At 36.0% G+C, this 18179-nt stretch overlaps 1 protein-coding gene across 1 annotated transcript in view; it reads right to left on the reverse strand.

The window, feature by feature from the left end:
- Positions 1–18179, reverse strand: part of KLHL38 (kelch like family member 38) — a 214526-nt gene that overhangs the window by 96778 nt on the left and 99569 nt on the right. Inside the window, exon 3 of the mRNA XM_044066588.1 lies at positions 16539–16644. Coding sequence (XP_043922523.1) covers positions 16539–16644 — 106 coding nt within the window. The remainder of the gene's footprint in view (positions 1–16538; positions 16645–18179) is intronic.

Raw genomic sequence — 18179 nt, forward strand, 5'->3', positions numbered from 1 at the left:
GTCTAGCAGATTTAGTTTTGTTTGCTAGACTAGGAAAGTATTTCATTCCATGTATAGGGTGATTTAAACTTTATATCAGAGTGAAATATGCAAAATTTTTTATATAACTGTTTTTCTAGTTTTGAAATGCCTGACACAATTGTTTTACTTTGATCTTTCATGGGGAAAGTTATTTGGATTGAGATAAATAGAAATACAACAATTGATATTTTATTCTCTATTCAGGAAGAGTATTATGTATACAGGATTCCATTAATACAAGTTCCTTTATTATTTGCTATCTTTAAAGAATTCTGATATGGATTTAACTTTGATATCTTTAAATACTAATGGCTTAAACAACCCATATAAGTGAGCCAACCTACTAAGGTATCTTAAACTAAACAAGGCTCAAGTAGTTTTTCTCCAAGAGACACACTTTAAAATACATGACACATTTATGTGGGACCCTAAGGAATACACAATACTTGCTCAATCTTCTTATAAAAATAAGACCAGAGGAGTAACAATTCTATGGAAAAAGACTTTTTTAAATCTCCAAATCATTTACAAACATGTAGATAATGATGGACTCATGGCCTTAGTTATACTTAAGTTTAATAATAGAATTTGGACCCTGGTTAATTTATACTGGTTCCTGGGTATGGGGGTTGGACTAGCTAAGAAACACTTAGATTTTATTATAACTGCTTCTAAAGGTAATATTATACTAGGAGGTGATTTCAATTGTATCACAGATATTACAGAAACTACCAATAGGAAATCTCCTAGATTATCGTCCTCAGCCAAACAGTTAAAAAATGGACAGAAATTTTTCAATTAAAAGATACCTTTAATGCTTTGGGACCAAATTCTTTACTATTCTCATACCAGGACTATAGACATGGTACCCAAACTAGAATAGATAAATTTTATATCTCACAAGATCTTTTCTCTAAAATCATATTTTTTTTAAAAACAACCTTGTCCCTTTTCAGATCATAATTCCCTGTTGTTAACAACACACTTGGAATTTAATCAATTAGTTATTACTTTAAGGATTCCTTCATATATCACAAAAAATAAAGATTTTAAATCTTGGATAACTTCTGAACTTCATCATTTCTTACAGATTAATTATAAACCTGAAGCAAACACAATTATGGTTTGGAATTCTCTTAAGGCCTATCTATATGGTAAAACCATTAGCTGGTACAAAAATAAAATTAAAGAATTGGACTAAGAATAACATCATCTCCAAAATCAAATATTATCTCTTAAATATAATAAAAACCTAATTGCTAAATATAATAAGAGGAAAATAGAAGAAGCAAATAAGAAATACTATGAAATATTATCCCATAAAACTAATTTAGCTATGGAAAAACTGAAATTAAATTCTTATGCTACCTCTCCTAAGCATCTTCATAACCTATCTATGAAAGTTAAGATACAATCAAAAATTAATAACATTGATAGTATCTTTCATGAAGGGAAAAGGAAAAAAGTCTCGGACATAGGGGACATTCTGGAGGCTTTCAATTATTATTATTATGCAAAGCATCATAAAGATAAAATAAGTACAAATGAATGTGAGAAGTTAGAGAATATAGTTCCCAACATAAGAATTTGTGAGGAACTTAAGTTAGATCTACAAAAACCTATTTCTCAAAAAGAAATTATAGATGGGATTAAAGAAAGTAAGTCTAATAAAGCACCTGGAATAGATGGCTTAATTATAGAAATTTGTAGATTGTTCAATTCTTCTATAATCTTTCTCCTACATAAAACATTTCTTGAAGTTCAAACATTAGCAAATATTCCTCCTTCTTGGAGATATTATCTAATTTCCCCTATATTAAAAAAGAATAAGGACGCTAATCATTGCAACTCACATAGATCAATTTCTTTGTTGAATAATGATTATAAACTATTTATGTCAATTATGGTCAATAGATTGAAAATACCCATATCTAAAATAATTAATGAAGACCAAACAGGTTTCATACATAACAGGCATAAACAGGATAATATTAAAAGAGTATTAACTCTGATAGATTACCTCAATAGAGGAAACCATGAAGCATTGATAATAGGTCTAGATATTCAAAAGGCATTTGACTCCTTAAATTGGGGTTATTTATTTAAAGTCTTACAGTTATTTGATTTTCCCCCATTTTTATAACAATGATAAAGAAAATCTATGAAAATAATCTAGCATATGTCAAATTAGGTCCCTTTACTTCCAAAGCAATCCAAATCACTAGCGGTACTAGACAAGGATGTCCCATGTCCCCTATCCTATTTGCTCTGGCCATAGAAATACTTGCCATTTTAATACTTAATAACCCAAAGATAAGAGGTATAACTATATACGACCAATATATTTCTAAAATAATGATGTTTGCTGATGATGTCTTACTTACCTTACCCAACTCTAAGGAAGTGTTAGGTGAAGTGGATATAGTAACAACAAATTTCCAAAAAAATCACAGGACTCTCCTTCAACAAATCTAAATCAAAATATTTATTATTAAATAAAAAAAGAACATACATGTTCCAGTTAATCATATTACTGGAAGCAAAGTTTCAACTCTAGACTATTTATGCATAGTCCTAGGCAAGAATATAGAGGAAACCTTACAACTTAACTATGCTAAAGCCATAGACTTAATCAAGACATTAATAAGCAAATGGAATAATTTGTTTATAATATTTGATGATAGGTTACAACTGATAAAAATGGTTTTGTTACCTAAAATATTATATATAGTACAAGCCTACTTCCATCAGGAAAGAAACTTCTTAAAGAAATCACTTCAACTCTGATGAAATTCCTATGTAACCCCAAAAGAAACAGAGTGGCATATTCTCATCATATCAGAAAATGGGAACAAGGGGGGTTAAAATTCCCAGAGATTGAAACTTATATAAAGGCATTTATAATTAAAATAGTGATGAATTGGATAAATCTTAGATACTCTTCCAATTGGAAACAATTACATTCCGTTATACTAATGAATGAAAATTGTTTATCAAAGAATGTGTTAGAAAAATATGTAATAGTAATATTCATGCTTAGTGCATTTAGTGCATTCGAGATTTAAAAGGGTTAATACATTTATTCTGTTCACACTGCATGAATCTGCACAGCCATTAGAAACTTAACAAGAGGCATTCTATTTTCTGCTAATGTCAGCAAATAACAAGAAGTAATTCATTTCTGCTAATGTCATGAAAATTAACAAAGGGATATTGATTTCTGCTTATGCCATAAGAAAACATGCAGCTGCTAGAAGCTATTGATAAAGAAAACAATAGATGCTTGAAAGTTTAAACCGTAGTCAGCATTACTTGTACTAAAGCTAGAAATGTACCTTGAATCTAGGTAAAATGTAACACATGTATTAGAGCAGTACAATAGAAGAACTGAAATGCTGAAATGGACTGACATAAACCCAAGGCCAGGTTGTTTTTCTCAAAATGTTTTTGCAGAATGACAGATATTTTAACTTGGTCAGCAATAAGTCTAACAATATTTTCTATAGAACATACAGAAAGCTGTGTCTAACTACGTCAGCAATAGAATGTAACATTTTCTATTTGACAGGAAGAGAACTGTATAAGTATAACCTACTAGTCATTAATCATTTAGACAAACCCTGTGCATACATGCTTTGTCTCCTTGCTGTAAGTAATAAAGGGTGCCTTGCTTGAACCTAACGTGAAATGGTCTTTGAAGTTTTTTCCTTTGACAGATTGGTCCTTCGGACCGGAACCCTCTTTTCACCTCGGATCAGACGGGCCAGGTGGTTGAAACTGTATGGGGAAGAAACCAAATCGGTTCTTCTTATCTGAAAAGCCCTCCGACTGAATTGTCGTTTGAAAGAGGCCAGCCACTTTCTGATCTGCGATTGAAGGATGGGTCTCCGCAAATTGGTGATCAATCACGTGGGCTCAGGTAAGGTGAATCTACTTCTTTCTGTTTTCTCTTTTAGATCAGGTACTAGATGTGTATTGTTTTTGTTAGACTGTATTTTTCTTACAAGTCAGGGACAAAAAAGATTACTGTCTTGTCATAGATCAGGAGAAACAGAATAAGTAGGCAGTCATTCTGAAGAGACTATAACAAAATCCATGGTACCACATTAAAAATAAGAGAAGTTACGTAACAATCAAAGGGTAGAACAAAATGGGTAATAATTGCTCAAAAAGACCCCAAAATCCACCGTTAACAGAAGATGCAAAATACATGCAGTCGCAGCATGCAGACAATATTAAATATTATTCAAAATGGGTTAATAAGTATGAATTCGACAGAAAATTAGAAAAAATCCTCGCTTATCAAACTTATCAAACAGCTCAAAACTGATTCCAAAGGTCGGGTAAAAAAGCAACATAAATTAGGAATTCCTCAGGCACACAGGTGGATTGAGGAAGTAAACCGTAGGGAACAAAAGAACAAGAATTCAAAAGCAATGTTTTTAGATAAGGAGGATAATAACTTAGTAATAGTATCAGCACCTTCGCCTCCCTTACCGGAATATGAAGCAAGTGAACAGGTTAGTCCACCCCGATGATATCCTGTTGTCACTGAAGATAGAGGCATTATGAAAATAAACCCGTTTATTAGAGATCCCATTGAGACCAGGTCTCGAACAAAGGCAAGTAACTCAAATGAAGACATCGAGTTATGGCAAATGGTTAAGAATTCATGATCTATAAGTGAAGGAGAAGAAATATGTCCACTTATAGAAGTACCCATCCCTCAGGCAGGTCAAGACAGTCAGGACCCAACTATTTTAGTGTATAGACCTTGGACTCCGGAAGACATCCGGAAAGCCACTGAGGGAATTCCCCATCCAAAGGTTAATTTTAGAAAATTCTCTGAAGACTTACAAGGAATGAGGCTGAGTTATAACTTGAACGGAGAAGAGGTAGAAAAGGTAGTTAGACAAATTGTTGGGCCAGATTGGCATATGATTAGTGGGAACTGGAATCCCCGTGACGCTGCACAAAGACCCCTCCCACATAGCAGCGCAGAATTAGACACCAGAGGAAAAGGTCTTACAGACCGCATCTTTGAAAAATGGAAACCTAGGGCAGACTGGACTTGCATTAATCAATGCATCCAACAAGAAGGTGAAACTATTGACCGGTATTATGCCAGACTATTAGAGTGTTTTAATAACCACTGTGGAATGCAGGTTCCTGAAGAACAAACACAAGATTTCCCATATGAACAGCAGTTAAAGAATGCATTTTTAAAGGGCAGTATTACACGTATAAGCAGTTTTATTACAAAACACATGGTAGATCATCGTACAAGCAGGTTACAATCATTACTTGAATATGCTAGGCATGCTGAAAGGCATTTTAATAGCAAAAAGAAAAAGAAAGCTCAAATATTTTCTGTAGAAGATGGAGCAGAAGTTTATGTAGTACAGTCCGGGAAAAAGGGCAAGAAAAATGCACAGGAAAACAAACAATCTGATCAACGATCAGAGGACTTTGAAGGGCGAAAGAAAAGGGGAGAATGTTTTAAATGCGGTAAAAAGGGACATTTGGCAAGGGATTGCAAGAAAAACAAGAAGGCAACAACGGAAGACAAGGAGGGTGAGGACTGACTATATGGTAGACAGGAATCACTAGAAGGGGCTAGCAAAGATGGGATAAATGAGAATGTGATAGCGGTATTAGAGGAAGTGCAGGAAGTTAGTGACAATGAAGAAGATGAAATATTAGACCTAGCTTTATTGAGCTTGGAGCTCTATTTAGCAGACACAAAACCAGAAGTTACACTCTTGGTAGAAGGGAGAGAAGTCACATTCTTGTGTGACTCAGGGGCATCATGAACCCTGATACATCCCTCCAAACTACCAAAAAACACAGAGACACCTGATTACATACTGGTTAAAGCATCTAATGGACAGCTGTATTGGGAGCCACTCTCCCGTGACATTGCAATAACTGATCCAGTTTCAGAATTGACACAAAAAAGCAAAATTGTTGTTTCTGCAAAATGCCCAGTAAACCTCTTGGGCAGAGACCTCATGCAGCTATTTGGTATAGCAGTAGTCCCAACTATGCAGGGTATGGAAGCACAGTGACAAATTGATACCTTTGCAGTGCAATCAGAGGGTGAAATGTTTTATTGGTACAGCCAGGACTTGGTTATGACTAGTCCAGGGACTGTAACCAAAGAGTTAATGAATGTAGCCATCAGCAAGGTCCCCTCCCTTGACATTGATAAGCAACAACTGTTGCACTGTACCCTGTATTATTGTAATACACCAGGACCTGATAAGGAATATGAGCAAGAATTGTTTAAGAATCATGCAAATAGATTGATATTGCGTAACCTGTACTGGTATAGAAGGGAACAGTGTAGCCAGCTGTTCATTGCCCCAGGAGTTCTTTGCACTTTATAAATCTAATCGATTACCACATGTTAGCTTAACCAAAAACAGAAATATAGAATGGGCAGACCTAGGAGAAAAAGTCACAAGATGGGAGAAACAGACGGAGCTAGAACTGTCAGAACAGGGAATACAAATACAAAAGTTGAACTGGATAACTCAGACAAACCCAGCTGTGCACTTATAGTCTGGTGAGGACAGCTGATATACACTCCTGTTAAGGGAGGAAGAAAATGCCTTACAAAATATACCAGAGACTCTCTGGTCAACAGGAAAGTCAGATGTAGGACATATTCGTACAGCAGGACCAGTTACTATCTCATCAAAGTCAGCATTCAGACCACAAAAAAGACATTATCCCTTAAGAAAAGATGCAGAGGCAGGGATAAAGCCTATTATAGCAGCCTTACTTAAAGGAGGGATACTAGTAGAATCTCCCGATTCACCATGTAACACACCCTTGTTTTCAGTCAAAAAAGCAAATGGAGAATGGCGTATGGTCCAAGATTTACAAGCTGTAAATGATGCAGTAATACCAAGGGCACCCACAGTGCCAGACCCACACACCCTGTTGACTGATTTAAAACCTCAACAGAAGTATTTTTCTGTGGTAGACATCAGCAATGCGTTCTTTTAGATACCGATACACTCTGGCAGCCAGTATTGGTTTGCATTCACATTTCAGGGAAAAAGGTATGCATATACGCGACTACCACAGAGATATTGTGAAAGTCCAACAATATTCTCACAAGAAATGGCAAGCAACTTGGCGGGATTCACCCCACCAAGAGGCAGTCAGATTTTACTTTATGTTGATGACATCTTGCTGGCAGCCCCCACCCAGCAGGATTGTCGAGAAGATACCATTGCACTTCTACAATTCTTAGCCGCTGAAGGACATAAGGTAAATAAAAGTAAACTGCAACTTTGGAAAAAACAAGTCAAATACCTAGGATATGTAATATCCAAGGAAGGCAGAACACTAGATGAGGACAGAAAGGTATCAATTTTGCAAGCACCAAAACCCACTACCAAGAAGGAAATTATGTCCTTCCTGGGTACAACTAATTTTTGCCGGAGCTGGATTCCAAACTATGCTTTGGAATCTGCACCACTAACTGACCTTATATATAAAAAGCCTATGGCAGCACAAGATTTATTACAATGGACACCAGAGGCAGAATCTGCTTTCTGCAAACTGAAGCAGTTAATAGCATCCTCATTTGTTCTGGGAATACCAAACTACCATAAACGTTTTTTCCAAACTGTAGACTGTAAGCAGTTTTACATGACATCAGTACTGACACAACAGCATGGGGATAAGCAACGCCCCATTGCTTACTATTCATCACAACTAGACCCAGTGGCACAATCCTTACCCCACTGTGTACAAGCAGTAGTTGCAGCTGCAATGGCAGTACAGGCTTCGGCCTCAGTAGTCTTATTCCACTCTCTCACTTTGAGAGTGCCTCATGCAGTCACAATTATTTTACTACAAGAAAAGGTGGCATATCTTTCCCCTGCTAGGCATCTTTCCTGTATGACTATATTGTTGAGCCAACCTCATATGACAATTGAACGATGCACAACTTTTAACCCTTCTACTCTGCTCCCGACCCCTGCAGACGGCACACCACACCACACACCACACCGCTGCCTGCAGGTAATTGAGCAAAAGACACTACCTAGAAAAGATCTCATGGATGTCCCCTTGGATGCTGCCGAGGTGACATACTACGTGGATGGCTCATGCAAAAGGGGTCCTGCAGGACAGAACCTAGTAGGCTATGCAGTAGTTTCTGATACTGAAATTATAGAAGCAAAACCTTTACCACACAACTTATCTGCACAGGCAGCAGAATTGATTGGTTTGACATGGGCATGTACCTTAGCAAAGGGTAAATGTGTAAACATTTTTACTGACAGCCAGTACGCTTTTTCTACTGTACATGTTTTTGCGCAACAGTATTAAAACCGGGGAATGATAACATCTACTGGCAAACCTATCAATCATGCACAGTTTATTTTAGATCTTTTAGAATCTATTCAGTTACCTCAGAAAGTAGCCATTTGTAAATGCACAGCTCACACCAAGCAACAAGATAGGATTTGAAAAGGTAATGCAAGAGCTGATACAGCTGCAAAACAAGCAGCTACAGAAGTATTTCTTTTAAATGAGGAACTACAACCCTCTGAGATTTTAGACTTAGAAACATTAAAAACAATGCAGACACTCACTACGCAAGCTGAAAAACAACGATGGGTAAAACGAGGAGCAATTCTCGAAAAGGGGCTGTACATCTCTAGAGAAGGGAAACCGATACTACCATCTAATTTGTTTAGATATGCAGCTTTGTTGAGCCATGGGCAGTGCCATGTCTCAACAGGGGGGATGGTACAGCTGGTGAACCAGGTGTTCACAATGTACGGATTTACAAACTACTCTAAATAAAATTTGTTTGACGTGTCAGATTTGTAAAAAACATCATGCACAAGGGGCGTTAAAGCCCAAGCAAGGGAGTTTCCCTACACCACCATATCCGTTTCACACTATCTGTATGGATTTCATAGAATTGAACAAATGTGAAAATAAGAAGTATTGTCTTGTCATTGTAGATATGTTTTCCAGATGGGTGGAAGCCTTTCCAACCAAAAATCCAGATGCAGCCTTGGTGGCAAAAGTACTTGTCAAAGAAATCATCCCTAGATTTGGCATTCCAGAAAGGATCTACAGTGACAATGGTACACACTTTGTAAACCAAACCATACAGCAGTTAAGTAAGCATTTTGGTATTTTTTTAAAAAATCATTGTGCATACCATCCACAATCTGCAGGGCTAGTTGAAAGCCATAATGGTATATTTAAAAAAAATTGAGAAAATTGATAGCTGAGACAGGGAAAAACTGGATATACTGTTTACCCCTGGCACTGTTGAGCATGAGAACTGTCCCTACAGCAAAATGATTGACTCCTTTTGAAAAGTTATTTGGAAGGGCTTACTTTCCACCCCAGTGGAAACTTCTCATGTCATCAGACAAGGAAGCTGATTTTACACTAGCTGAATATATGTAGAAAGCCATGAATTCTAAACATCTGTTGCAGTCAAATTCTGTTTCAGATAGAAAGCAAACCGAGACATCAGAAGTGGCAGTGACACCCTGGGACTTGGTGTGGATAAAAGTTGTCAAGAAGAAGAATTGGTTATCGCCAAGGTGGGAAGGTCCCTACCAGGTGCTTCTTTCGACACCCACTGCAGTCAAGATAGCAGAGTGAACTTCGTGGATCCACCTGACACACTGCAAACTAGTTAAGAACTGGACAAAAATCTTACCTCTCCATCGGGGCCCTCAGCACAAAGTCTGGCTACAAAGGGGGGGTCAGATCAATAGGACTGATCCGTCTCAACCCCAGTGAAGAAACCATCGGTGCTGAAGGTCCTATGTCCTATTAGGGCAGAGAGTAAGAACACATGTCTGAAATAAAGATGACAGAATCCAGTAAGATCCAAATGTACCTATTCGGAAGAGTCGGAAAAAACAGGAATGCAGAACAACCGTTTCCTCGGAAGTATTGCATAACCATCCTGTTGACTGTACTAGTGACAATAATCTTTTTGTTGTGGCCATTTCTTTTCACAGCCACACAAACCGGACTGAACAAGCGTGCAGAGTTGTACGCAGAGTGGCACCCAAACTTCAACACTTACCAGGCAATCAAATATGTGTATGCTGAGACCTTCAATGTTTCGAATTGCTGGATTTACACAGCTTTGCCAACAGCATACGGGGGTTATTGTTAACTTCAGTCCCCCCTAGGAGCCAACAAGACCTGGGAAAACTTAGTCTATGATACACCAGATGTCACATCACAAGATAAAGTAGCATTGCACTTGTCTGTTCGACAGAAGAGGACTGTGTGTTTTTACAAAAATGATACAGTTCAGGTGGGTTGGAGCAATTGCAATGTGACTGTTCCTTATAGATGCTACAATAAGACTGATAACACAGGATCCTATTGCAACATGAGCAATGATTCATTTGTTGAACTGATGCATAGGACAACTGATGAAGTAAAACATAATGCTGACCTTTATAGACAACTGTCTATGATAGACAAAAAAATGTTTCATCCAGAGCCAGGACATAGTAAAGTTGCTACCAAAGTAGAAAACTGTATGTGGTAGGAAAGCATACAAGTGGTTACCTGAGAATTGGTCCAGCAGTTGTTATTTGGAGTACCTGGTTCCGGCCATACAACACACAGCAGTTTTACCTCAAGGGAAAATTCGGAATGTTCGACGAGAAATCAAGAAGCCTGTCAATCCAGTGGAGCAAATTAATGCGGGCTGGAAAAATCATCATGCTGTGGGCTTAGGGAGAAATGGACTGTCACATATGGACTTGAGTGATACTGTTATCTCGTGGCAAGTGTACTGCCAGCATATGGATCTACAAAATCAATCTGGGAACTGAGAAAATTGTCTAAACTTCTCGAAATAATGAGCAATGAAACCTTTTCTGTCCTAAAATTGGTGACTGATGAACTGACTGCCATGAGAACTGTAGTGCTTCAAAACTGCATGGCTGTCGACTTCACCCTAGCGGCGAGAGGAGGTACGTGTGCTTTAATCCAGGAGGAGTGCTGTTCGTATATTCCTGACCATAAACACGAGATAGACAATCATCTTGAGGTAATTCAGCAGGTGTCAGCCATGACCAAACCAGGACCAAATCCATTGATGGACTTTTTCCAGAGATTGTTTGGGGGGTGGGGCAGTATCCTGATGAACATCCTGATTGCCATCTGTGTAGGAATGATCCTACTGGTGGTATGTGTGTGCTACTGCATTCCCTGCATGAAAAGACTGATTAAAGACTTTATAGATATGTCAGTTTCAGAAACCTTATACCAAGGTGCTGAACTTGAAGAATTGTTAAAAATCTAAAAAGGCTTTCATAAGTTTAAACTGAATGACTCTCTTAATTGCAAATCCTGAGTAGGAAGAGGTTAGGGGAAGAAAAACTGTTTATGCTTATCTTGAAAGTAGAATAAAAGTATTAAAAGGGGAAAATGTTAGAAAAATATGTAATAGTAATATGCATGCTTAGTGCATTTAGTGCATTCGAGATTTAAAAGGGTTAATACATTTATTCTGTTCACACTGCATGAATCTGCACAGCCATTAGAAACTTAACAAGAAGCATTCTATTTTCTGCTAATGTCAGCAAATAACAAGAAGTAATTCATTTCTGCTAATGTCATGAAAATTAACAAAGGGATATTGATTTCTGCTTATGCCATAAGAAAACATGCAGCTGCTAGAAGCTATTGATAAAGAAAACAATAGATGCTTGAAAGTTTAAACCGTAGTCAGCATTACTTGTACTAAAGCTAGAAATGTACCTTGAATCTAGGTAAAATGTAACACATGTATTAGAACAGTACAATAGAAGAACTGAAATGCTGAAATGGACTGACATAAACCCAAGGACAGGTTGTTTTTCTCAAAATGTTTTTGCAGAATGACAGATATTTTAACTTGGTCAGCAATAAGTCTAACAATATTTTCTGTAGAACATACAGAAAGCTGTGTCTAACTACATCAGCAATAGAATGTAACATTTTCTATGTGACAGGAAGTATAACCTACTAGTCATTAATCATTTAGACAAACCATGTGCATACATGCTTTGTCTCCTTGCTGCAAGTAATAAAGGGTGCCTTGCTTGAACCTAACGTGAACTGGTCTTTGAAGTTTTTTCCTTTGACAGAATGCTTTGGTAACTGACAAAGATAACAAGATATGGCACTATTTAAGTTTAAATTTACAGCATAGTACAACAAGATTAACTTAACTAACACTAATAAACAATATTTTTGATGTGTTTAGAAAATTCATTAACACAAATGTAAATATAAAACTGTGGCATAGATTTGTAATACCATTTACTATTACAAGGGATTTCCCTGATAAAACACATAGAGAGATTTTCAGTTTATGGGAAAATAACCTATTTTGTTGGTTGCAATGTATTGAAAGCCAACAAGCTTTGAACACACAAAGTATATTGTCAACTTCTGGACTATCCCCTAATGACTGGTTGGTTCTTCAGTGTGTCACAGCATACACTAAGGATCTGTGTAGAATAATACATAAACTCATCCTTCAAAACCGTACCAAAAATTATAAACTGGATTTTTGGAATTCTATATAATAATACCAATGTTAAGAATGAATTATCATATCTATATATATCATATCATATCTATATAACACTTTAATTGTCTATAAGACAGCTCCCAAAGATTCTTACTGCCAATATCTAACTAAAGGGTTTCAAGTATCATTATCAATGGAAGATAAAACAAACATTTTATTTTCAGTTAAGCTAACTTCTTACTCACAATTCTGGATGATTTTTCATTGGAAATTTCTACACAGATCCTTTTTGATACCTGAGAAACTTTCAAAAATGAGCCCTTCAAACAGCAAGTTGTGTTGGAGATTTCATCTGTCTACTAATGCTGAGTGGTCTCATATTCTTTTATGACTGTACTAATATTAAACCATATTGGAATGAGATTAACAAATTTATTCAAGCTATCTATACTGATATATTTATTTTGACAAAGTCTTTAATTTTATTGAATGTTGTTAATAGTAATAATATGAAGAAAGTTGACCTGTATTTTTGTGGACAATCTTAGCAATAGACAGAAAATGTATAACTAGAAGATGGAACTCTAGTGTAACACCCACAATGAAGGAATTCCTATCATCACTGAAGAAATGCATACTAATGGAGAAAAGAACTAAAGAGTTAAGAACTTTTCCTAAGCCATTAGTTAATAGTCCGTGGAAAAAAGTTTTGAATTTGATTGATACCCTACAGATGGAACCAAACTCTTCCTAACTACCATAGTTTATATATTAACTTGTTATTTAGCTACAAATGTTTTTATCTGAATCCTTTTTGTCAGGCTGAATGTAAATACTCAATAGTTATTGAATGTTATGAATGTATTAAATTATGGTGTTATTTCATCAAAATAAAAAATCATTTGAGTAAAAAAAAAAGAAACTGAGTGGTATCTTGTAACCTGGATCTTACCCACAGTAGTAAGCAAACCATTGCGTGCAACAACTAGTCTTCCTAGATATTTAGTAGCATTTTTGTGAATTTTATGCAAAAGATAAAAGTACTGTCTTCTGGGATAATTCATTGCATGTTCCAGCTTCGCCCTATTAGAAATAATTCCTTCTTCCTAAGCCTTGTCAAAAAGCTATGTCCCTCTTAAAATGAGAGGTAGAATCTAAAACTATTTTCTGATAGTAACGTCCATCTGCTAGTTGTTTCATAGCCTCAGTATGATATTTATCTCAGCCCCATAAGACAGTACTGCCCCCTTTGTCTGCACGAAAGAATTAAATCAGTATTGTTCCAAAAAGATTTTAAGCCTGCATGTTCCTCTACTGTGAGATTATCCCTTCTTCTCTTATATAATATTGAACTGTGTAACCCCTACTAAGCCAAATTTTCAAAAACAGACACTCTCTTGTGGGAAGGTGGTTGAAAATTTGACTTAAAAAATTAAACCCATCATCACACTTAGTTTCTGGCTTGTTAGAAAAATAAGCCTGCAAGTTTAACTTTATACAAAAAACTCATTAACAACAGTGGGTGTGGAATGTCACACATCTTGCATTCCAGAGCATTTTCTGAAAAAATGCACTTAAAAGGCAGAACATAAACAAATGTAAATATTTTGTGAACAATAAAAACTATTAAACCTACAAATAACAATGTTATCAGTAAGACATATTCTTTGCAATAATAACAGTGCATTCATAATCGTTTCCATAAATAATGTAATATATTATAATGCACAGAAATTCCAAATTATATTTAATTAATAATTAACAAATATAAACTAAATTAAACTAAATAAATATGTTTTCTGAACTTTCACAAACAAGTGTTCATATCTTGAAAACTGTGCAACCTAGATATATATTGTTGGAACATTTTTGTTTAACCAGACATAAATATTCACATGACAACAAGAAATTCTTCTATAACTGTATGCTTATTGAGATATTTACAGAAATATGAAAACATATGCTTAATTGTATAATTAGCAAAAACAATAATAATGGATATCTCACTAGATGTGCAACTTGCAGTACAAATATCAAAGAAAGTTTTCTTCAATAACATTTAAGGTTTCATGTATTGTCATGCAGCAGTTTATCTGTCACTTGTTTTTTGAAGTATTAAGCACATACAGAAATGACTACTAGCAAACAATTAGCAATATTTCCAGTATAGTATGATATAAACCAGCACTGACAGTGAATTGTCCTGTCCCCCACATTGGTGCTTTACATACATCACATATCTCAATGACATGTAGAATCCTCAGTTAGGAAAATATGAACATAAATGTGAAAATAAGAATAGTGGCAAACAAAGATTAATTTCTCAATTGCAGGACATCATAGAGTAACAATCTTGCTGCCATTTTATTAGAAACTCATTGCTGGATATTATTAGCTGGTAAGTGATTTAATAAAAGAAGCCAGACCTAAAACAGTTTTGGACTCCATAAAGAGGTATGGGTGTGAATGGAAGAAAACACAAAAGGGGTTACAGGCTTGAGTGAGATAACAAAATCAAATTCTGATGTACTAGCTGCAGATATGAAATTCAAACCTTTATGCAACACCTTGTGCTTCCCACACTCAGTGAACATTTAGAAATGTTAATAATTAAGTCACAGTCTGCGTTTATTTTTGTTGAGCCATCATCTCCCAAAAAAGATTGAAGATGTCTTTTGGCTGTCAATTGTGTACTCCCTGCCATTTGTGGGATTTAGTGTGAGAGAAAAAGATGAAGAAATACCCCACTAGCTTTTTGGAGCTTGGTTTACCAGCCATCTCTGTATCAGTTTCATTGGCTGAAGATGTCTCATCAGTGTACAAAATGTTATCAGACGAATCAAAGAAGAGAAGAATGGAGCAGGCATTCCCCCATGGTTGCCTTTTGCATATTTTATTTGGTCTCCTTTGTAGCAGTTGCTTAGCTTCAGAGAACCAGACAGCATTTGGCTTATATTTACACCACCTAAACTGTCACTTAAGTTCATAGTCCATGACATCTCTTTTAAATGTTTAAGCTTTTTGCTGGATAAGTCCTTATCCAATGCGGATAAATTGTTTTTATATTCTTGTAATTTGTCATCAAACAAAGGGTTAGTGACAAATTCTTTATCTCATTCCAATACTTTATTTACCTCCCCGTGTAAAACATTTATTTGTCTATCATAAAATTCAGCTAGAGCACAGACAAATAATAAAGATGCTGTATGCTGGATATTTTTCCAAGTAGAAATAAGTGACTCATCAGCATTATCTCCATTTGGTTTAGTAAGAAGATATAAACCATGAGGGACCTTCCCCCTTTGTTGATAAGCTTTAAAAGTTTTTGGTCCCATATAACAGACATAAGTTTCTTAGAATGGCCTTATAATTGTTTAAAAGAAAAGTATCAGTAGAACCACCCAAAAATGAAACAAGACCTTCTGGTAGAGTTTATGTTGAAATTCTATTTTTTGTAGCAAGAAAACATCCACATTGTCATTTGAGATTTCAGTAATAAAGTGTAAAGATTCCATGACCATTCAAATGAATGGGATATATTCACACTGTCTTCTGCCAGCACCAAAAACATAAGTAATCTACGCACACAAAAACACAAACACACACACACACACACACACATGCACACGCACATAAAGTATATAAATATAATCCAATGTAGGTTTATCTAACTTGAAAAAGATGTGACATACACTTATATTTTATGAGCTATTTGGAGGATTAATGCCATAATATTCAGCACTAGTGAACTGAAAATATTCAGAGACTAAACAGCCTATATATTTAACTGGGGAAAAAATGTTGATTGTTTCTATAGTTTGCAAGCAAGTCATTAACCCTTTTGAAAAAAAAAAAGCTTAGGACATGTCATCTCTGTAAAATAATACTGATATAGCCTCCCTACAGATGCATATTTTTATTTTTGTTATGATTTTAATGAGTAAAAGAAGCAAATCAATATCCAGAAAACATACTTTACCTCCAACGATGATAATTCTGTCTCCAATTACAACAGCAGGTGCACAGACATTCTTCACCATTCGGGTCTCCATTCTGAACCACATATTTCTCGGTACATTGTACACCTGTATAGGGAAAAAGATACCTTAACACTGCACGTGTGAAAAATGAAGGTACTGCAACGGTTAGATTCGGCAATTACCATTAAAATAGAATTCTTTGTCCATGAGTGAGCAAAGACTTACAGTTAATTCTAGTAAGTTTATGCTTTCGGACTTTATATTCACAATGAAGATGGAAAAGTAAAATACAATATGCTTTAGTAAATCAGTTATGTTAAAAGCATACACAGTGTGCAGTACAGCTTGGGAGTTGTGTCATGATATGTGTGCATCTGTACCAAAGGTCATTATTTTAAATATTGTGGGCGGAATTAATTACAGATACTACAGCACTTTGCATGAGCTTTGAGGGAAATGCACCCAGGAGGGATACAAGGACCACTTCACAAAAGAAAACTGGATGTAGATCATGCAATAGGCATAACACTGGTTAACACAGAAACTGGCTAAATCTTAAATAAATAAAAAAATATCTCATATCCATAGTATACTGCAACTCTAAGATTACCAGTGCCATTAAAGTAAGGACATGGCAACAACCTGAGTTTCTCTCATGATGGGTTTCTTACAAACAAATATCCAAACAAACACATTGCACAGTCTCTTAGATATTGGTGCATAGAAATGCAAGGCAAAAAGTCAAAAAAAATGCTAGCATTGTTGGTGAGCAAATATTCTTAAGAAGCTTTTCTCCCTTGGCCTCCTCTGAAAAAGAGTAGCTTTCTGCCAAATCAGACTATCCCGGTAAAGAAATTATATAATTAACTAACTGACTAAATAACGAAGAAGGCATTTGCCTTCAGTTGATTGCTGTTTGTTTGTCTTGAGCGTGGCTTAAATATATTTGTTAACTAACAGTGAAGTGCTGGAGGTATTTTCCCTGCATTCAACCGATGGCTTGGATACCTTAGAGGCAAGAAATGTGTTGTCTAACAATGGGTTTTCATTACAGAGTGATGTGTATTACTTACAGAAGACGTTCTTATCAGATAAGTTCTACTTTTTCCATATTTTTGTTACTTGTATCATGCAGCTAGTGTTGTCCTGATAATCCATTGTATAAAGTGCCATCTCCTAGCATGTGATGTCAGGGTTTGGCTGTTTTAAGGTCAGTTGGGTAGGGACCAGGCAATAGTACGATCTGGTACAGGGAAGGAAATGGAGGCAAATCATACCGTTGTTAAAACCATATGTATTTTTCTCCCAAGAGTGACAAGGCTGCACATGCACTGATGTCATTACTTATGTGACATCAGATACTTATGCAACATTGTGTTATTCTGTGATGTAATAGCTACATGCTGCTGCATCCAGTCTCTGTTCTCAGGTGAGGGGCTAATGGTGTGCAATGCAATGTCTATTCTGTTCCCCCAAAGTGAAGAAGGCTGTTTTTAGATGGTTGTTAATGTTCTTGGAAAGCTTGCTACTATAACTTGATCATATACTTTTTTGAATCATAGGCACACACACACACACACACACACACACACACACACACACACACACACACACACACACACACACACACACACACACAC

The sequence above is a fragment of the Protopterus annectens genome, chromosome 3.part1 (assembly GCF_019279795.1).
Source record: "Protopterus annectens isolate FY-2018-M chromosome 3.part1, PAN1.0, whole genome shotgun sequence".
Lineage (NCBI taxonomy): Eukaryota > Metazoa > Chordata > Ceratodontiformes > Protopteridae > Protopterus > Protopterus annectens.